The sequence below is a fragment of the Protopterus annectens genome, chromosome 4.part0 (assembly GCF_019279795.1).
Source record: "Protopterus annectens isolate FY-2018-M chromosome 4.part0, PAN1.0, whole genome shotgun sequence".
In the NCBI taxonomy this organism is placed as follows: domain Eukaryota; kingdom Metazoa; phylum Chordata; order Ceratodontiformes; family Protopteridae; genus Protopterus; species Protopterus annectens.
Genome location: NC_056733.1, coordinates 658403407 through 658426349, shown reverse-complemented (window position 1 = coordinate 658426349; position 22943 = coordinate 658403407). Strand labels below are relative to the sequence as shown.

The window sequence follows — 22943 nt, the reverse complement described above, 5'->3', positions numbered from 1 at the left end:
TTTCTTATAGAGACTACCTGGTCAACAATAGAATTTATTTCCTGTGGGTTATACCCTCTAGCCTGGAATTTATCACCTAGTACTTCTAATTCTTTGATAAATCTAGTATGATCTGCATTTAACCTAGATGCCCCAATCTGTTGCCCCTTAACCACATTTGTTAAAATATGTGGGGGGTGCATACTAGATCTGTGTAAATATGTGTTGCGATGACAGGGTTTACGAAAAGTTTCTGTTGTAACCTGGCCTATACTATCTATCTTAACCAGAACATCCAAGATGTCAATTTACTGATTTGAACTTTTGACATCAAATTTTAAATATTCAGTGGTGGTACTGACATATCTAATAAGTTCATTCAAGGTGAATAAATCACCTTTCCACCACATAAATAGATAATCAACAAAATGGTGATAAAGAATGTTGGTAGTAAATACACAGTTTCCATGGATGTACTAATCTTCCCAAACGGCCATCACTAGGTTGGCGTAGCTATTGGCACAAGAAGTGCCTACAGCTACACCATCCAGTTGCAAGTAATAGTTTCCTTCAAATAAGAACACGTTATTAGAAAGTACTACTCCAATAAAATCGCAAATAAGTTCTATTAATCTGCCATTATACTCACTGTTCCTGGATAGTGAACTCCTAACTAACTGCTTGTATACCCTTATCACTAGGTATAATGGTAAACAAGAACTGTACATCCATAGTTATTAAATAGGTCTGTTGTAAACCTTGTTGTTGCGATATAGACCTATATAAATCATGCAAAAATGCTGAGTATGTCTCAAAATATATACATTTTTATTCACCACAACACGCAAATGTTTCTTTAAAAAGATTGAGAATGGTTCAGTTCATCAATTTGCTCCAGCTACTATGGATCTAAGAGGTAGTGTCTTCAAATTTTTTATGAATTTTGGGAATGCCCTGAATAACAGGTATTAAAAGATATTGTACTTTCAGATAATTGTGTAGATCTAAATGAACATTTCTTTCAAATTACAGAGTGCCCAAAAATCGATCTATTCTATTTTTCATAATATTAATATCATGAATAGTGATATCAAGATATGTAATATGATCAGATAACATTTCATTCATATAGTGTCTACATAAAAGGAATGTCCATGATAAATGGTCCCCCATTGTCTGCCAATTTAATAATAATGGACCCATCCTTCTGCAAATTTATCAAAGCTCGTTTTTCCAGTTTAGTAATATTATAGTACTGTTTACATCTAGTCTGACCATTAAATACGTTATACAAGTCTTTGACACAAAGTTTATGGAAAACTTCAAGCAGAGGATGAAAAATAGGATTGAAAGTACTAGATTTCTTATATGTTGTTACAGTACCTTAGCTGCTGTTGGTGAAATTCATTCTCAACATAACGTTCTGAAGAAACGGTTTTGAATTAATTATAGTGTCAGCTTTATCAAGTCTTTGGGTTGGTATAAAAGAAAGGCCTTTCTCCAGTAATGATGTCTCATACTGTGTGAGATGTCTACTGGAGATGTTCCAGACTAAGAAGTGCAGTGTGGTTTCCACATTTTCTTGATGGTTTGATTTTGTTGAAGGTCTGAAACATGCTTCCTTTTGGTTTGTCCCGACTCCTAGAGTGGTTGTGTGTCTCTCTTTTTTCCTGTGATTGATAGACAGAGATAAATCCATAAAATCCTGTTCATTATATTGAGCAGTGGTGGTGAGGGGGTGTATTTTTGCATCGAACAGGTTGAGAAATATTGGAATCAGATGTCACAAAACAGATCGACTTATCAGTAACGTTTAAATTATGATTTACTGTCTTATGGCCCTCTGCAGATGTAACATTGTTGTTAATGGTGAGAGATGTTACTTCATTCTCTACAACTCTCACAGCTACATCTGTTGATTCAACCTGCCCAGATGACTCATTCATTCATTTATTTAACATTTGTTAACCAGGAAAGTCTGACTTGGAACACAGACAATTTTCAGCCGAGGCCCGGGGAGAAACACTCTAGACACATGTCTTTATAATGTGGGAGGAAACCCACATGAATGCACGGAGGACATGCAGACTCCGCACAGAAGGCACTCCAGCCAAGAAGAGAACCGGAGAACCTCTTGCTGTGAGGTGACCATATTACCACTGCACCATTACATACATTCTTGGTAGTAAGTCTCTCATTCGTTCTGCCATGCAAAACCTTGTCCATTATGACAATCATGAAGATCATGTTCTATTTTCTTCATTTTGGTGGATAACTTCCTGTCAAATAACTTGATGGTATCACTAAGTTCTGTTAATTTACACTCTACCATGGATTCGGGGAAAGTCTCATGTAATGTATCTATTTAATTAATTGTTTAATGGTTTACTAATTAAATTAAGACTGTTAGGATGAGTATTTAAGGGTGTAGGCTAGACAGTGAATTTATTCTGCCTTATCTGAGGAAATGCTGTAAACGAAAATGCAGTGTGGATATTCAGCGTTAATGTGTTTGGATCTATGGTGTTTTCCTGGTGTTGCTTCGAACCTGTCTGTGTGGATTAAAGCGTTTGTGAAGATTTTTGAAAGAGCCTTATTTCCTCCACGAGTTTCACTTTTCTTGCTCATGTAAAACATGTTGGTGGGGGTCAGATACTTACATAACTTTTCTTCTTCTGACTTAAAAGAACATATTCAGAAACCTTAGATAACTAAAACTAGTACCTAGATTCACCTACTGACACAGTTTTAACAATTCTGGATAGCGCTCACCATAGCTCAAGATATTGAGCCCCTTAAGGCCTCTGGGTATAATTTTGAGTTTTAAACAAGCTTCAAAATGCAAATGTTGCGTATGGTTTTTCTTGAGTTTCAGTAACTCGTCTTCTAGATAATTAATTTCTTTCCTGAATGCCTCAACAACACCACCCTCATTCCCATCATTATAGTTACAATCAGTGACCTTCTGTCATAAAACAGGGTTGTCCCGTGCCTCCAATAATTCAATTAAACATTTCACTGAATGTCGCTCCAAAACTGCCATACACCGCTCCCCCATACAAAGATGGAGTTCTGTACTTCTCTCCCTCTGCCCTGAACCTGCATTATAATCCATTTCGACACTGGTAAAACCCCTCGGCCATGCTACAAGGCTGATGCATAAAATCTTCCAAACTCCAAAAACAAATCACACCAGCTGCTAGGATAAACAGTACAGACATAAAATCATCCGCTGTGGCGACCCCTAACCAGGAAAAGCCTCAAGACAGTTTTACAGATTTATTTTAATTCATAATTAGGGTTACCACCGGTCCCACTTTTCGAGGGACAGTCCCTCTTTGGGCAGTTGTGTCCTGCAAAAAAATTGTAAAAATGGCAAATGTCCTGAGATTTTAGGACAAAATTATTTTGTATATTTTATGTAATAGTTGCTTAAAACAGTTATTCTGTATCTGAAACACCTAAATGTTATAAGAAGCATAATAAGCAACTAAAATGCTACAAGAATAAGCATTTATTTTGGCAAAAAAGTGAAGTTCTGTCCTTTGTACTGGCCATGAGCATGTTTCATCCTGCAAAAATCTGAAGTTTGTACCAAAAAATGTCCCACTTTGGGCATTTGAAAAGGTGGCAAACCTATTCATAATATGTATGTGAATTAACGTGATTTTATTCTGCCAATGTCTCAAGTTAATACTACTAGGTGGTTCATAAGTTAGTATTTGGCTAAGTGTCCTTGTGGGCCAATTTCCCCTATTTCCTGATCTTTTTTCTGGGTTTGTCCACGATTCTGTTGAAAGGTGTCCCTGACTGGTTAAGAACTATGACTTTTTCATCATCAAAAAAAAATTTAGTAGCACTGGGCCAATGACTTGATCCCATGGCTTGCATACTTTCTCCACTAATACAAACAGACACACAATGTCACTAAATCAAACAAACAACGTAAACGGACCTCTGCTAGTTATTGCAAAATAGCAGAGTCACTGGAAACGTCAAATCAATAAATCCATCCATAAGCAGTTAAGCTACAGTTCTGAAATATGCTCCTGACGTGCTATTAAACCATTGCCGTGACAGCTGAAACGTTTAAATGCAAGTGTCGAATTTATTGTTTATCTCAAATCCATCACAACAGTGATAAAATCCTCTCGTGAACACGCATTCTGACTCAGAATTTCAGACTCACGACACTACTAATACAAACAAATGTTTACTCGTATTTCTCGAGCATGTACACTTCATTTAATCAGACAAGCATCTATCATCACCTTTAAACCATAAAATCACACATATTTCAACGTGACACAAACTCCTAGCCGTTTGGTAAGCACAAAACTAGTACATAAACGACTTCTATTATGAAACAACTAAACAATATTATGTTTATGGCAATGACATAGGAAACTCACCGCTATACTGGAAACCTTCGGGAAGAGGAGAGTTGTCCGCAAGCTCCAGCCGGATAACTACTAATGAAACACTCATATGTTTAACAATATGAACAAAACACTAAAAGTTAAATAAAAACACAGCGGATCAGCTGAAACAACAATGCTCACACAACTGACAGCTGATTTCGCATAGACACATAACTTCCGGCACTCTACAAGCAAACAACTACTTCCAGGTTGGGGATTAATGATGCATAGGTGCCAAGCTTATTTCTAAGGACGGTGACCTAGTTGTTAAGTTGCAGCCAGGTTTGGGATAGTAAGTGTTGTTGCTTGTCTTCTTAATCTGTACGAGATTTTTCTTTTTCGTAGTTTTGTAAGCCATGGATGTGTTATTTTTGTTTATTTGTTCCTAATTTCGCATTCTACTTTACGCTGACAAGTTACTTTTAGTATTTATTGCCACTAAAGGACAACTCTGTATAACCTGAGGGGAGGGGTAGCCATTGGTTATATGCTGGAAGTTCTTTTATAGAGACCCTTGCAAGTGGTGCCATGGATTTTTATGCATGAATTTTAAACATCAAATTGTTTGCAACAGGTGTCTCTGATATAGATTTATATAGTTTTGCAAGCCCCAATGAGCTATAAGAAGGTTTGCTTTGGAAGTATTATAATGACGTAAAATGAGATGGGGAGATCATTTGTGTTTTAATTTACTGTAACACGTTAGGAAAACTGTTATGAGTTTGTTTTTGCATAACACAATTCGCAAGGCGATGCTTAAATCGGTAAACTTCTTGTATTCTGCAGGTGGTACGATTTGTAAAACTGCACAGTAGAACGTAATAAATGGGCGACGTGTCTTATTATGTCAGCCAAAGTAATAGCAGTAGTGGAATCTGTATTGGTCCGTCATAATACGTGATTTCTTCCCCCATCGCGTGAAGACTTCGGGCCAAAGAGCATTTAGAAAAAAAATGGGGATGGTGATCGTGTATATCAAAATACCCCGTCTCAGTTTTGAGCGTGATTGATTGACATTTAAGAGTGTGTGTCCCGAGCCACAAGCTATTCCACAAGACTGAACGATGATGTTTAAAAATCTGATCGTGTGTGTATATGTATGTGTGAGTGTGTGTGTATATGTTTGTGCGTGGGTGTGATCTGATAATAAATAGTTCGCGGAACCAGGTTTCTTTTCTTGCGGGACAATATATCCAGCTACCCTAACATATAGGCATACATGTCAAGTGTACCTCATTAAGAGGAACATACCTTATTTTTGATCTTAAAAAGTTCAAGTTCCACATTGAAAGACTGTCACACATTCATTGTTAGGGATTTTTTTAAGTGAAATCCATTGTAAATAGAAATGAATCATATTAATTCTTTAAACTATATTCTTTATAAGTAAAAACAGCATATTTTAACCTTCCTAGTTGGAGTTGCTAGTAAGCCATTAGTATGTGTTCCACATTTTGCCCATTTGTTACACATTGAGCGCTGGTGTTCCTCATTTTGGAGATGGAAGGTTGAGAGCTATGCATGTAGGACATCTGAAGACAAAAAGAATAACAAACCATATAAAAGAGTCAAAAGACATGCATTTAGAGCATTTCCCCCCAGGCCTCTGCTGAAAATAGTTTCTGTTCCTAGTCAGACTTTCCCGGTCAACAGATGTTAAATAAATGTTAGATAAATAAAATAGTCAGATATTAAATATTACTCAAACAGCATTTATAGTATCCCTGGAGGAAAATATCACATGTGTTAAACTTAGGGTTGCCACCTTTAAGCGGGCCAAAGTGGGACATGGGGTATGGCCAATATGACACTGGCCACACCCTCTAACATGACTTCACCACAGGAGTGGTGAAGGAGATGCTGTTATGGTTATGACGGATGGCTGGTGTCATGGGTAGCTAGCTGGCTGCTGGAGTGGCTGGTTGGCTGGCTGCTGGAGTGGCTGGTTGGCTGGCTGCTGGAGTGGCTGGTTGGCTGGCTGCTAGAGTGGCTGGTTGGCTGGCTGCTGGAGTGGCTGGTTGGCTGGCTGCTGGAGTGGCTGGTTGGCTGGCTGCTGGAGTGGCTGGTTGGCTGGCTGCTGGAGTGGCTGGTTGGCTGGCTGCTGGAGTGGCTGGTTGGCTGGCTGCTGGAGTGGCTGGTTGGCTGGCTGCTGGAGTGGCTGGTTGGCTGGCTGCTGGAGTGGCTGGTTGGCTGGCTGCTGGAGTGGCTGGTTGGCTGGCTGCTGGAGTGGCTGGTTGGCTGGCTGCTGGAGTGGCTAGCTGGTTGGTGGGAGTAGCAGCTGGAAGGATGAATGACTGGATGGATGGCTGCATGAATGGATGCCTGCCTGGCTGGATGGATGGCTGCATGAATGGATGCTTGGCCGGATGGATGGCTGCATGAATGGATGCCTGGCTAGATGGATGACTGCATGAGTGGATGGCTGCATGGATGGATGGCTGCATGAATGGATGCTTGCATGGATGAATGGCTGCATGAATGGATTCCTGGCTGGATGGATGGCTGCATGAATGGATGCCTGGCTGGATGGCTGGCTGGCTGCATGAATGGATGCCTGGCTGGCTGCATGAATGGATGGCTGGCTGGCTGCATGAATGGATGCCTGGCTGGCTGGCTGCATGCATGGATGGCTGGCTGGCTGCATGCATGGATGGCTGGCTGGCTGGCTGCATGCATGGATGCCTGGCTGGCTGGCTGCATGCATGGATGCCTGGCTGGCTGGCTGCATGCATGGATGCCTGGCTGGCTGGCTGCATGCATGGATGCCTGGCTGGCTGGCTGCATGCATGGATGCCTGGCTGGCTGGCTGCATGCATGGATGCCTGGCTGGCTGGCTGCATGCATGGATGCCTGGCTGGCTGGCTGCATGCATGGATGCCTGGCTGGCTGCATGCATGAATGCATGCCTGCCTGGCTGGCTGGCTGCATGAATGCATGCCTGCCTGACTGGCTGGCTGCGTGAATGCATGCCAGGCTGGCTGCGTGAATGGATGCCTGGCTGGCTGCATGAATGGATGGTTGGCTGGCTGCATGAATGGATGGTTGGCTGGCTGCATGAATGGATGCCTGGCTGGCTGCATGAATGGATGCCTGGCTGGCTGCATGAATGCATGCCTGGCTGGCTGCATGAATGGATGCCTGGCTGGCTGCATGAATGGATGCCTGGCTGGATGCCTGGCTGGCTGCATGAATGGATGCCTGGCTGGCTGCCTGGCTGGCTGCATGAATGGATGCCTGGCTGGCTGCATGAATGGATGCCTGGCTGGCTGCATGAATGGATGCCTGGCTGGCTGCATGAATGAATGCCTGGCTGGATGCCTGGCTGGCTGCATGAATGGATGCCTGGCTGGCTGCATGAATGGATGCCTGGCTGGCTGCATGAATGGATGCCTGGCTGGATGCATGAATGGATGCCTGGCTGGCTGCATGAATGGATGCCTGGCTGGCTGCATGAATGGATGCCTGGCTGGCTGCATGAATGGATGCCTAGCTGGCTGCATGATTGGATGCCTGGCTGGCTGCATGAGTGGGTGCCTGGCTGGCTGCATGAGTGGGTGCCTGGCTGGCTGCATGAGTGGGTGCCTGGCTGGCTGCATGAGTGGGTGCCTGGCTGGCTGCATGAGTGGGTGCCTGGCTGGCTGCATGAGTGGGTGCCTGGCTGGCTGCATGAGTGGATGCCTGGCTGGCTGCATGAGTGGATGCCTGGCTGGCTGCATGAGTGGATGCCTGGCTGGCTGCATGAGTGGATGCCTGGCTGGCTGCATGAGTGGATGCCTGGCTGGCTGCATGAGTGGATGCCTGGCTGCATGGATGCCTGCCTGGCTGGATGCCTGGCTGCATGAATGGATGCCTGCCTGGCTGGATGCTTGGCTGCATGAATGGATGCCTGCCTGGCTGGATGCCTGGCTGCATGAATGGATGCCTGCCTGGCTGGATGCCTGGCTGCATGAATGGATGCCTGCCTGGCTGGATGCCTAGCTGCATGAATGGATGCCTGGCTGGCTGGATGCCTGGCTGCATGAATGGATGCCTGGCTGGCTGGATGCCTGGCTGCATGAATGGATGCCTGGCTGGCTGGATGCCTGGCTGCATGAATGGATGCCTGGCTGGCTGGATGCCTGGCTGCATGAATGGATGCCTGGCTGGCTGGATGCCTGGCTGCATGAATGGATGCCTGGCTGGCTGGATGCCTGGCTGCATGAATGGATGCCTGGCTGGCTGGATGCCTGGCTGCATGAATGGATGCCTGGCTGCATGAATGGATGCCTGCCTGGCTGCATGAATGGATGCCTGGCTGCATGAATGGATGCCTGGCTGGATGCCTGGCTGCATGCCTGGCTGGATGCCTGGCTGCATGCCTGGCTGGATGCCTGGCTGCATGAATGGATGCCTGGCTGCATGAATGGATGCCTGCCTGGCTGGATGCCTGGCTGCATGAATGGATGCCTGCCTGGCTGGATGCCTGGCTGCATGAATGGATGCCTGCCTGGCTGGATGCTTGGCTGCATGAATGGATGCCTGCCTGGCTGCATGAATGGATGCCTGCCTGGCTGGATGCCTGGCTGCATGAATGGATGCCTGGCTGCATGAATGGATGCCTGCCTGGCTGGATGCCTGGCTGCATGAATGGATGCCTGCCTGGCTGGATGCCTGGCTGCATGAATGGATGCCTGGCTGGCTGGATGCCTGGCTGGCTGGATGCCTGGCTGGCTGGATGCCTGGCTGCATGAATGGATGCCTGGCTGGCTGGATGCCTGGCTGCATGAATGGATGCCTGGCTGGCTGCATGAATGGATGCCTGGCTGGCTGCATGAATGGATGCCTGCCTGGCTGGATGCCTGGCTGCATGAATGGATGCCTGGCTGCATGAATGGATGCCTGCCTGGCTGGATGCCTGGCTGCATGAATGGATGCCTGCCTGGCTGGATGCCTGGCTGCATGAATGGATGCCTGGCTGGCTGGATGCCTGGCTGGCTGGATGCCTGGCTGGCTGGATGCCTGGCTGCATGAATGGATGCCTGCCTGGCTGGATGCCTGGCTGCATGAATGGATGCCTGCCTGGCTGGATGCTTGGCTGCATGAATGGATGCCTGCCTGGCTGCATGAATGGATGCCTGCCTGGCTGGATGCCTGGCTGCATGAATGGATGCCTGGCTGCATGAATGGATGCCTGCCTGGCTGGATGCCTGGCTGCATGAATGGATGCCTGCCTGGCTGGATGCCTGGCTGGCTGGATGCCTGGCTGGCTGGATGCCTGGCTGCATGAATGGATGCCTGGCTGGCTGGATGCCTGGCTGGATGCCTGGCTGCATGAATGGATGCCTGGCTGGCTGCATGAATGGATGCCTGGCTGGCTGCATGAATGGATGCCTGGCTGGCTGCATGAATGGATGCCTGGCTGGCTGCCTGGCTTGCTGCATGAATGGATGCCTGGCTTGCTGCATGAATGGTTGCCTGGCTTGCTGCATGAATGGTTGCCTGGCTTGCTGCATGAATGGTTGCCTGGCTTGCTGCATGAATGGATGCCTGGCTGGCTGGCTGCCTGGCTGCATGAATGGATGCCTGGCTGGCTGGCTGCCTGGCTGCATGAATGGATGCCTGGCTGGATGCCTGGCTGGCTGCATGAATGGATGCCTGGCTGGCTGCATGAGTGGATGCCTGGCTGGCTGCATGAATGGATGCCTGGCTGGCTGCATGAATGGATGCCTGGCTGGCTGCATGAGTGGATGCCTGGCTGGCTGCATGAGTGGATGCCTGGCTGGCTGCATGAGTGGATGCCTGGCTGGCTGCATGAGTGGGTGCCTGGCTGGCTGCATGAGTGGGTGCCTGGCTGGCTGCATGAGTGGGTGCCTGGCTGGCTGCATGAGTGGGTGCCTGGCTGGCTGCATGAGTGGATGCCTGGCTGGCTGCACGAGTGGATGCCTGGCTGGATGCCTGGCTGCATGAATGAATGCCTGGCTGCATGAATGGATGCATGAATGGATGCCTGGCTGGATGTCTGGCTGCATGAATGGATGCCTGGCTGGATGCCTGGCTGCATGAATGGATGCCTGGCTGCATGAATGGATGCCTGGCTGGATGCCTGGCTGGATGCCTGGCTGCATGAATGGATGCCTGCCTGGCTGGATGCCTGGCTGCATGAATGGATGCCTGGCTGCATGAATGGATGCCTGGCTGGATGCCTGGCTGGATGCCTGGCTGCATGAATGGATGCCTGCCTGGCTGGATGCCTGGCTGCATGAATGGATGCCTGCCTGGCTGGATGCCTGGCTGCATGAATGGATGCCTGCCTGGCTGGATGCCTGGCTGCATGAATGGATGCCTGCCTGGCTGGATGCCTGGCTGCATGAATGGATGCCTGCCTGGCTGGATGCCTGGCTGCATGAATGGATGCCTGCCTGGCTGGATGCCTGGCTGCATGAATGGATGCCTGGCTGGATGCCTGGCTGCATGCCTGGCTGGATGCCTGGCTGCATGAATGGATGCCTGCCTGGCTGGATGCCTGGCTGCATGAATGGATGCCTGCCTGGCTGGATGCCTGGCTGCATGAATGGATGCCTGCCTGGCTGGATGCCTGGCTGCATGAATGGATGCCTGCCTGGCTGGATGCCTGGCTGCATGAATGGATGCCTGCCTGGCTGGATGCCTGGCTGCATGAATGGATGCCTGCCTGGCTGGATGCCTGGCTGCATGAATGGATGCCTGCCTGGCTGGATGTCTGGCTGCATGAATGGATGCCTGCCTGACTGGATGCCTGGCTGCATGAATGGATGCCTGCCTGGCTGGATGCCTGGCTGCATGAATGGATGCCTGCCTGGCTGGATGCCTGGCTGCATGAATGGATGCCTGCCTGGCTGGATGCCTGGCTGCATGAATGGATGCCTGGCTGGCTGGATGCCTGGCTGGCTGGATGCCTGGCTGCATGAATGGATGCCTGGCTGGCTGGATGCCTGGCTGCATGAATGGATGCCTGGCTGGCTGCATGAATGGATGCCTGGCTGGCTGCCTGGCTTGCTGCATGAATGGATGCCTGGCTTGCTGCATGAATGGTTGCCTGGCTTGCTGCATGAATGGTTGCCTGGCTTGCTGCATGAATGGTTGCCTGGCTTGCTGCATGAATGGATGCCTGGCTGGCTGGCTGCCTGGCTGCATGAATGGATGCCTGGCTGGCTGCATGAATGGATGCCTGGCTGGCTGCATGAATGGATGCCTGGCTGGCTGCATGAATGGATGCCTGGCTGGATGCCTGGCTTGCTGCATGAATGGATGCCTGGCTTGCTGCATGAATGGATGCCTGGCTTGCTGCATGAATGGATGCCTGGCTTGCTGCATGAATGGTTGCCTGGCTTGCTGCATGAATGGTTGCCTGGCTTGCTGCATGAATGGATGCCTGGCTTGCTGCATGAATGGATGCCTGGCTTGCTGCATGAATGGTTGCCTGGCTTGCTTCATGAATGGATGCCTGGCTGGCTGCATGAATGGATGCCTGGCTGGCTGCATGAATGGATGCCTGGCTGGCTGCATGAATGGATGCCTGGCTGGCTGCATGAATGGATGCCTGGCTGGCTGCATGAATGGATGCCTGGCTGGCTGCATGAATGGATGCCTGGCTGGCTGCATGAATGGCCGGCTGGCTGGCTGCATGAATGGCTGGCTGGCTGGCTGCATGAATGGCTGGCTGGCTGGCTGCATGAATGGCTGGCTGGCTGGCTGCATGAATGGATGGCTGGCTGGCTGCATGAATGGATGGCTGGCTGGCTGCATGAATGGCTGGCTGGCTGCATGAATGGATGACTGGCTGGCTGCATGAATGGATGGCTGGCTGGCTGCATGAATGGATGGCTGGCTGCATGAATGGATGGCTGGCTTGCTGGCTGCTTGAATGGATGCCTGGCTGGCTGCATGAATGGATGCCTGGCTGGCTGCATGAATGGATGTCTGGCTGCATGAATGGACGGCTGGCTGGCTGGCTGCATGAATGGATGCCTGGCTGGCTGGCTGCATGAATGGATGCCTGGCTGGCTGGCTGCATGAATGGATGCCTGGCTGGCTGGCTGCATGAATGGATGCCTGGCTGGCTGGCTGCATGAATGGATGCCTGGCTGGCTGGCTGCATGAATGGATGCCTGGCTGGCTGGCTGCATGAATGGATGCCTGGCTGGCTGGCTGCACGAATGGATGCCTGGCTGGCTGGCTGCATGAATGGATGCCTGGCTGGCTGGCTGGCTACATGAATGGATGCCTGGCTGGTTGGCTGGCTGCATGAATGGATGCCTGGCTGGCTGCTTCCATGAATGGATGCCTGGATGCCTGGCTGGCTGGCTGGCTGCATGAATGGATGCCTGGATGCCTGGCTGGCTGGCTGGCTGCATGAATGGATGCCTGGATGCCTGGCTGGCTGGCTGCATGAATGGATGCCTGGATGCCTGGCTGGCTGGCTGGCTGTTTTGCCAGAGATGGCCTCCACCTGTTACCCCGGGGTTCCAAATCTTGGCCAAGGCTCTTGCCTCCCCATTGTGCTTTTTTTAGGCTATGTCCCAAAGACAAATCCTCCAACATAAAAGATCTGTTAAAAAGCAAATTGAAGGGTCATACTACTTAATGCTAAGAGCCTTAACTTGAAAATGCATTCACTGGAGGCTCTCCTCGCACTGAAATATGTCAACGTCTGTGCGGTCACGGAAACTTGTTTCAGAGCTGCAGAGAGCACCCCTGCCTTACCAGGCTATACCTCATTCCACACATTCTGACCCCAAAATGAGATTGGGAAGACTAAGGGTGGTGGAGTTTCTATCTTCATTAAGGACAGGCACACCTCCAGACTGGTTTGCTAGCATGGCGCACTGGAATTACTCCAGGTGCAACTGACAGTTGGCAAAGCACCCATCCAAGTTATAGCCAGCTATAGACCCCCCCTCTGTGACTTGGGACACCCACTCCTCCTGCCTAGACCTACTTGACCTAATCAAGGTACCCCCTAACACCCTGAGCCTTGGTCACTTCAACTACCCCACCATAGACTGGGTGAACTATTCCTGCACTAATGCACTCACCCAATGATTCCTTGACTTCATCAGTTCTAATGCACTAGACCAGCTAGTCTCATCCCCCACAAGGGGTGATAATATTCTGGACTTGGTTCTCACCAACATGGGTGACCACTGCACTACTCCCATAGTATATACTTCCCTGGTGAGATCAGATCATCGGTCTGTCTCATTCAAAGTTTCTAACCCACCCAACCCCTCCTCCGCCATAACCAGGCTAAAAAACTTCTCAAAAGCTGACTACAACTTTCTAAGGGAGAGTATCCGCAGCTTTACACTACCACCCCTTCAGAAGATGCAGACAACTATACTGAACAGTACATCAGTGCAATATACAAGTACCTGCACAACCTCATGGACTCGGCCATACCCAACTGAACTAAAACCTGCTCCTCAAAGAAACTCAAACCTGTCTGGTGGGCATCCTCTTATCAACAGGCTTTACAACAAAAGGAAGAAACTGTTGTCCAAGAGTAAAAAGGAACAAATTCCAGATTGGAAATAACTCCCTCCTCGCCTCATCAAGCAAGTTAGATCACTAGCGAAAATCTCCAAAGCCAATTGTGAGTTGAAACTAGCCTCCAAAACAACGGGAAACCACAAGTCCTTCTTCAGTTACGTTAGGCGCCTCCATGGCAAAGCCCAAGTTTGTTCCAAATTAGTACTTAATGGTACCACTTATACTGATCCTGTTGACTTAGCCAACCAGCTAACTGATAGGTTCAATGCAAATTTCACCCCCCCCATCATCCCCTAAAGGCCCACACCTCACATCTCCATAGATCAAGTGTTAAAGGCCCTATTCAAGGCAAGGAACACAGCTCCCATGGGATTTGATTGTATCCCAGGCTGTATTCTGCACCATCTCCATCAAGAACTACTTAGCCATTGAGCACCCTCTTCATCCACAGCCTAATTACAGGCTTCATTCCAGCAGAGTGGAGAACTGCCATTGTCATCTTGCACAAAGGTGGTGCCATCACTGACCCAGGAAACTATCAACCCATTAGCTTGACAAGTCTTATCTGTAAAGCCATGGAGATAATTATTGTGGATTTTATAAGCAATCTCCAAGCACTTGACCCCACCCAATTCGGATTCATCAGGGGCAGATCTTGCCTATTGAACCTGGTTGACTTCTTTGAGACTGTCACCAAGGCCCTGGATGAGAGAAAGTAAGTACATACAGCTTACCTTGACCTGGCCAAGGCCTTTGACACAGTCCACCCACTCGGGCATCATCGAAAGCTAACACACTTGTCAGGTGGGTGGCCAGCTGGCTCACTGATAGGACCATCAAGGTCAAAGTAGGCGCCACCATCTCTGACAGCAGACCTGTCACTAATGGTGTTCCCCAGGGATCTGTCTGCTGTTTGACATCTACTTCTCAGACGTTCAGGCAAAGACAAAGGGCCTGTGGGTGACCAAATTTGTTGTTGACTGTAAGTTGGGTGCTGTCACTGAATCCCCAGATGATGTTAACATACTGCAAGAGGGTCTCACAGCTACCGAAGTCATGGCCTTAAGTTAAACACAGAAAAAATGTATTATCATAACAGTCGGCAAAAACACGGTTCCTACTGATTACCACATCAAAAGCAACCCCCTAAGCACACAACCTGTGATGAGAGACCTGGGTACCCAGGTTGACAACAGTCTTACATTCGACCATCATGTGGCAGCAGTGGGCAGAAAAGCCTTTTATTTGGTTCATCTCTTAAGCAAAGGGGTTGCATCCAAAAGAAAGGAGGTTATTGCCTCCCTGTTCTCCTCCCTCATTCATTATGCCTATAATTGAGTATAACACCCCATTTGGTATTTACCTCTCCAAACACCTGCACCAACTGGAAAGGTCACAGAAATACTTCACAAAGAATCCATGGCCTCCAACACCTGTCCTATGCAGACAGGCTCAAATCACTGTCACTCTACTCAGTATCATACAGATTGCTCAGAGCTGATCTGTGTCTCACTTACAAGGCAATCTGGACCCTGCTGTACTAGAGATGCCCTGTATCCGTAAGCCTAACACCTCATGCATTACCCACTCGATAGGCCTAAATCTAATATGATACATCAACAAAACCTGCTGGAGAGACAGGTTTGTCTTCCAGAGGCTGCCCCATCTCTGGATTAGACTTCCCATACATGTTAAACAGAGTACCTCACTGACCCTCTTCAAGCACATTCTTGATGAGTGGAAGAGAAACCAGAAATTTGTCCCAGGGGTTCCACCTTTGTCTCTCACTGAGAGGGGAGACAAGTGCTGACTGAGGTTTCTTTTTTGGGGATAAACTCTTGGCTAGCTTGTAAAGATCCAGGCCCATTAGCCTAGTAACCTCCTATGATCCTATTTATATCATAGGCAAGCTTTGTCTTTAAAACAGGTAATTCTGGTGCTGTTTGTTTTGCTGATATGTAGGAGGTCAATCCATAGTGGGGTCTAACAATGCCCTCTATGTCAGGCATAGATCTCCCCTCAACAGCCTGTAGGAGACAGAATACAGGGATAGGGCCTTGAGGCGGTCTGCATTGGACATTTTAGTGAGGAAGCTCTGTGGATGTTCCATTTGTTGGATATGCCCGGTTAGGTACATACCAAAGGGGGCATTGTACTCCCTGATAGGTCTGATGAATGCCGAACACAGAGGAACAATGACATCCTTGGCCCTAGGTGCCATACCTTTGTGTTTATAAGTTGTGCAGTATAGAATGATTTCCTGTATACTGTAGACAAATGATGGTCAAAGGCTAGATTACTGTCTATGTGTGTCCCCAAATCCCTGATTACTTAATCAACTCTGAGGGGTGTAGTTTGGTCACCCTAACTGTCTTCCTCCTTCTGTGTCCCCACTGCCCTTGATTTCAGAAGTAGTGACTTAAGTGGTTTGCTTGCCTGAGAAAGACTGCAGGAGCAAAGGCCATCCTGACAGTTGATGGAATGCTGTAGGTTATCTTTGCTTTGTGTCTCCCAAGTAGGCTCATACTTGGTAGTGATGTCAAGCAGAGCAGTTAGGTCTCCTCACTGTTCTGAAGGATCACCTAGTAGGTATTTGCTAGTTCCCTAAATGTTTGACAAGGGACTACCAGGAGCAACCTTTGTTCATCCAGTTGGATCCTTAGGGTCATTATATCGTAAACAAATCCACCGGAAGAAACCACCTGCATCATATCAAGATGTCTGGGGCCTCAGTTAAAGTTAAAGTCCAAGTATGGCCATTTAATTCCAGAGAGATCTGCAAAGAATCAAAATGTGTCATCCAGATGGAGGGAAACTCGACAAGTAAGTGTGGGCTTTGCTCATCGTGATTGCCTACTACTTGTAATATCTGAACACTGATTTGCTGGTTTCTAGCAAAGACAGATGGGTACTGGTGCAGTTATTTCATGTTAACAGAACTGCAGACATGATCTTTTTGCCTTGGAAGTTGTAGAACTTGAAGTAGCCCAAACATGATTTTTATGATATCCAATGTTAGTGAGGAGCTCTGCCTAATGTAGATTGGAATCTTGTTCCAAAGCATGGGAAGTCTCTGGGACAGGAATTTATCCCTCCTGCATGTCCTGTTTATTGTTGTGGTGAGGTTTAGATCCCTAGAGCATGTGGCTCGAGGGGATAAGGTTTTCTTTAGGTGGAGCATGTCCATCAATTCTGGGTTGGACATGGCCTTGTATGTCAGGCAAAGATCACCTCTGAGTAAGGCGGTATGCAACCGAGTACAGCTGGAGTTTCTTCAGTCGAGCTGCATAGGGAATCTGAGGCCAGTGATCCTCTTCGTGAGGTACTTCAGTGGGCTTTCAGCTGTTGCAGGTGTCTTGTAAGGTATATCCCAAATGGGGCATTGTACTCTATGATGGGTCTGATGAATGATGAGCAGAGGGGCACAATGACCTCTTTTGATCTGGATGCGAACCCTTTTGTGATAAGGTGGGCCACGTAGAAGTATTTTCCAACCACTTTGGCAATGTGATTATCAAAGGTGAGATTACTATCTACTTGTGTCCCCAGATCCCTTATTACATCTTCCGTAATTAGGGGACTACCACCTATGTGGTAGTTTGTGGGTCCTTTGTTTTTTCCAAAGGGGATGACTATGCACTTTTTGGCATTTAGCTTGAAGCCATGATTTTGACACCAGGTATCCATCTCGGTGAGACCCTTTTGGAGGATGTCTGTGTCAGCCAGAGAGTCAATTATAGATCCTAGTTTGCAGTCGTCTGCGAACTTGGTCAGCCATAGTCCTCCTGTGCTTGCCTGTACCTCTGAGAAGTATATGCAGAACAGGAGGGGTCCTAGGACTGAGCCCTGGGGAACACCACTTGTAACCGGTTTAGAGTCGGACTTAGCTTCTGCAACTCTTACCATGTGGGTTCTGTCCATGAGCCAGTTAGCAACCCATCTTGTGATGTAGGGGTTTATGTTCAGGCTGGTGAGCATGTCTGAAATACCAGAATGGGGAATGGTGTCGAAGGCCTTAGCGAGGTCTAGGTAGGCTGTGTGTACCACCTTTCCCTCGTCTAAAGCCTTGGTAACTGTCTCAAAGAAGTTCACCAGGTTTAGGAGGCATGATCTGCCTTTAACAAAGCTGAACTGGGTAGGGTCCAGTGTTTGGAGGTTCCCAATGTCTCTGTTAATGAGTTCCATGTTGATGCGCTCTATAGCCTTGCAGACCAAGCTAGTCAGGCTTATAGGGCAATAGTTCCCGGGGTCTGTTGTGGCTCCACCTGTGTGGAGCGGAATAACCATTGCTGTGCACCACTCTATGGGTACATAGCCTGTGGAGAGGCCGAGTTTGAACAGTGTGTTTAGATGAGGGGTTAGTTCGTCTTTGAGCTTGTGTAGGATGCAGCCTGGGACACCGTCCGGTCCCACTGATGCTGTATTTTTGGCTTTGGCGAGGGCTGTTTTAACCTGATTGTCAGTGATTTGAGGGACTCTACATTCTTCTAATATGGTTATGGGCCCTTTTGGGGGTGAGAGGAGGGTGAAGTTTGTGCTGAACCTGTTTACCAGGATGTTGGAGATATTGGTCGGTTCAGTGTATTTTGCGCCATTCTGCACTAACTCTGAGCAGATCTGAGCATTGCCACTTAGATTCTTGACATAGCTAAAGAATGCCTTGTGGTTATCTTTGGAGTCCTTGGCAATTTTTCTTTCAAAGCTCACCTTGGATGATTTTATGAGGTATCGTAGTTTCTTGCTGATACTGATCAGGGATGTCTTCCCTTCTTGTGATTTTACTCTTTTCTGTACTAGTTTCCTCCTTCTATTGTATATCTTGTTTATGGCTGGAGTCCACCAAACTGGTTTCCTTTTCTTGGAGGAGTGAGTCTTGGTTTTGCTTGGGATGGCAAGATCCATGCATTCTTGTAGGTGCCCGTAGAATGCAATAGTAAAGGATTTTGCAGCTTGGACAGCATTATCCTTCAGCATGGGGGCTTTGAAACTTTCCACCTCGGTCTTAAGTAATGTGAAGTTTGCTTTTGAAAAGTTTTTCACGGTAGCTTCCTTGTCCGGGGGTGGGGGCGGAATGTGGATATCCAAAGTGATTTGTTTATGGTCTGATCTAACCAACGAGGGGTTGACCTCTAGTGTGGAACACTGGTCGCCCATGTTGGTGATGACCAGGTCCAATATGTTGTCACCTCTGGTGGGAGTGTTGACCAGTTGAACCAGGGCGTTTGAGTTTATAAATTCCAGGAAATGTTGGGCAAGGGAGTTAGTACTCGAGTAGTTCTCCCAGTTAATGTTTGGGTAGTTGAAATCACCCAATATTAGGGTGTTTGGTAGGACCTTTATGTTTCCCAGTGTTTCCAGAAACATGGAATGGGGGTCCTGGGACATGGTGGGTGATCTGTAGCAAGCTACAATTTGAATTGCAGTTTTGCCCATTGTTAGCTGCACGTGGATGATCTCTGAAGCATTGTGCTGTGTCACTAACCTGGAAGTGTGGGTATCCTTGATGAATATGGATACGCCCCCACCTTCTGTATTTTGGTTTGGGTTCTGTGAACGAATGTATGGTATGAATTGTAGCCTGGTAGGGCTAGGGTGCTCTTTGGAGTCTTAAACCAGGTTTCTGTTACTGCATATATATCGATTTTCTCCATACTGAGGAGTGCCTCGAGTGCATGCATTTTGAGGTTTAGACTTCTGGCATTGAGTAGCATTACCCTCCTTTTTTTGTTACTTGTGCCATAGCCTTGGCCAGTATTCGAAAGCCTAAGGATGTGAGGTGCAAGCCGTCTCTAGTGAAGCAGCATTGCTTGTTGAGCGTGTCATCCTAGGTGAACAGATACTGGATCCCCATTGAATGACACCAGAAACTTAGCCAATTGTTGAAATTGAGAATTTTTTCTTCATACCGTGGTATTATTCTTGGTGAGGGCAGGAATGCTACTCAGGGTCATTCCGGCCTGGGCTACGTGATCAGAGAGCTTTTCATGTAGTCCAGGGAGTTACAGCTCAGGTCATTCACACCAACATGGAGAATGACAGAATCATATTTGTACTTGTTCTGGAGTGACCTGAGTGCTTGTGTTATGTGGCAGATCCTGGCACCCGACAGGCAGCTAACAGTAACCTTCTCCTTATTCAGCCTAGTGAGTGGGATGTCAGTGTGCCTGACTATAGAGTCACCTATTACTAGTATGTTGGGTATGTTATTTTGCCCTAAGGGCTGTGAATGCATGGCACACTGGTTTTGTGAAGTATGTGTTTCATGGTTTGTGTTGGGGGGTGGAGATTGCTTGGTTGTTTGCTTTGGAGGTCTCTGTTGGTTTTGCAGATTTTTATTTAGAGCCTCCAAGTATGTTTTCATGTATTTGTGTGTGTTTTTTGCCGGTGCTGGTTTAATGGGTCTATGTGATACTGGTGGTGTGATGGAAGTATTTCCCTTCTCCTCTTGACTGTCTGATCCAGTCTTTGGTTGAGAGAGCTTAGCCTCCAGTTTGGCTGTATAATTGCATCTTTCGCATGTATTTGTGTTCGGTGATAGGAGGAGAGGGTTGTCTGTGTACATGAGGCAGTTGTAACATTGCCTCAAAATGCCCAGATTTACCAGTTGGACTGGAGAGTACACCTGAAACTGCCATTTGGACATGCCTGGATAGGTACAGTAAACTCTTTTACTGAATGGCTGGTAAGGTCGAATAGAGAATCTTGTCCTTCTCTACAGTACAGGAGGGTCTAGTGCTAGGGTTTATAAGTGCTTGCTGTAAGTTGTGAGCAAGTGCCGGGCTTGAGAAATGAATGGGTTGAGTGCTTTAAGTTGAAAGTTTGTTCAGTTCCAAGGGAAAAATTGAAGAGGAGACTTTGTGGAGCCCGGAATAGTTTTACTCTAGCTAACCGGTGCTGCCCGGCACGTAAAACCAGGCAAATGTGGTATTTATAGCAGGGAAATGAAAGAGAGAGAAATTAGCCCAAAATGGCCAATAAACTACTAATTTCTGGGCTGAAACCACTCCTCCAGGGACAGATAGGTTGCTCAAAGCTCCCCTCTCTCACAGGTGAACAGATAAACTTCCTTCTATCCAAGTAAGGTATGGGCAAATACAGAGATTTGTAACACAGCCCTGAATTCAGCACTAACCTGAAAACTTGACTGTACTAGCTTAGAAAGGCGGGAATATGTATGTGTGTATGTATGTATGTGTATGTGTATGTGTGTGTGTATGTATGTGTGTGTATATATATATATATATATATATATATATATTTTTTTTTTTTTTTCAGTAAATAAAGCAGATACAATCAAAAAACACTTTAAATGCACAGAAAATGATACTTATTGTTATATATTGCAGATCAGAGTTGTAGTCAATGCCCTTAGTAATAAAGTAGGAAGAAACACAATACAGTAAAAGCAGATGAATAAAGTGCAATTTATATATATAAAATATGTGTGTGTGTGTGTGTGTGTGTGTGTGTGTGTGTGTGTGTGTGTGTGTGTATATATATATATATATAAAATGGGTCTACTTCATAAGATCGACAGGCCATTTGATCGACATTCATTTGGTCGACAGCTCATTTGGTCGACAACCAATATTCAAGGCACTTAACAGGGATTTGCCCCCCTCCCCAATGATGTGTGACTCTGGAGTTGCTATATGTATAGGTGGGGGGAGGGGGGCACAGCCCCCCACCTATTTTCATTTAAGATGTGTAGTTTTTGTTGTATTTTCATGTTTTTAAAGTTCAAAACTGACCCTTGTTCCAGCAGTCTTCAATCGGACAAGTTCTAACTGCACACTCCTGCTACTAGGGTGCAGGGGAACCTTTTCCAAAAAAAGATGGCCTGGATCAGTGCTCAAGTTATACAAACAAAGCTAGATTCAGCAGACCTGAATGTGGTCTATGCTACAGCAACAAGGCACACCAATTTCAGAAAGAAACAGTTCAAATAAGCAGGCACAATAAGCCTGTGACCAGAAATTCCCAGCTCAGAAGGGCAGAATCCGGCCTCTCCTCCCACAAGAGTGCAGACCACAACCCTCTTAATGCAGAATAACTTACCTGAAGCCCAAATGCTTAAGCCAGAACTAATACACTTTTAGAATAGCAGACACTGGGCCTTCAATCAGCAATTCCCAGCTTAGGATGTAAGCTACCTGTCCTGCCACAACAGTGCAGACCACAAACCTTCTTAATGTAAAACAACTGGTATGAAGCCCAAGTGCTTAAACCAAAAGACTTAGAATAACAGTTACAATTCAATCAGGCTTCTACCAAGCAGTAATAAATGCAGCAGAATAAATAAAATTGAGTACTTTTAAAAAAAGTAAAATAAAGTAGGAGGAAACGCAAATACTGTAAAAGCAGATGAATAAATTGCAAATTTTTAAGTGCAAGGAGAGAGGAGGGAAGAACCCAAGTGGGTTGGCCTTCTCAAATCTCTCTCTATTAAGTCGAGTGAACACTAAACTCAGAATATGATCTCACTGTACAAGTGAGCAAATGAGATGGACCCAGGAGGAGTGTTCTAATACAGACTTACAGGAGGGGAGGGCAATTCTAGAGCCACCAGCACTAATACCAACACAGAAACAGAGAAGGTGGGTGGGGAACTAGCTGCTGAGAGACACACAGCACACTGTTCAATGAAACACACAATTAGGAAACGGAAAAAATGAAAATGCAGTACTTTTAAAACTGCAAGTTTGTACTTGAGAGAAGACTAAAATACACTACTGCAAGTTTTATTTAACTTCAGCTTCTAATGCAGATGTTTGTAGCCAAGCAAGTCTCTCAGAAGTTGAGCATAAAATGGTTTCTCAAACTTTGTGGCTAGCACTTAAAGTGCAGAGGAGTAGATTTAGTATTTGGGGTTAGAATGCTTTGTTGTAGTGTGGACCATATGAGATCCAAACTTGAACTTCATTAGTTCCAAACCTCTGCTGTACTACCTGAGCAGTCGAGTTTCTTTCAACATGCTGCTGGGTTGCTACTGAAAAAAGATATGTGTAAAGGTACTATTCAGGTTGTTTCAAAAAA

At 46.9% G+C, this 22943-nt stretch overlaps 2 protein-coding genes across 2 annotated transcripts in view; one reads left to right on the top strand and one right to left on the bottom strand.

Moving 5' to 3' along the window:
• Positions 1–4597, bottom strand: part of LOC122799507 (BRCA1 associated protein) — an 815197-nt gene extending 810600 nt beyond the window's left edge. Inside the window, exon 1 of the mRNA XM_044068621.1 lies at positions 4392–4597. Within this exon, the coding sequence (XP_043924556.1) occupies positions 4392–4467 (76 nt within the window). The 5' untranslated portion in view covers positions 4468–4597. The remainder of the gene's footprint in view (positions 1–4391) is intronic.
• Positions 4598–4619: 22 nt separating this feature from the next.
• Positions 4620–22943, top strand: part of ACAD10 (acyl-CoA dehydrogenase family member 10) — a 1588826-nt gene continuing 1570502 nt past the window's right edge. Inside the window, exon 1 of the mRNA XM_044068620.1 lies at positions 4620–4692. The gene's annotated coding sequence lies outside the window, so the exon portion shown is untranslated. The remainder of the gene's footprint in view (positions 4693–22943) is intronic.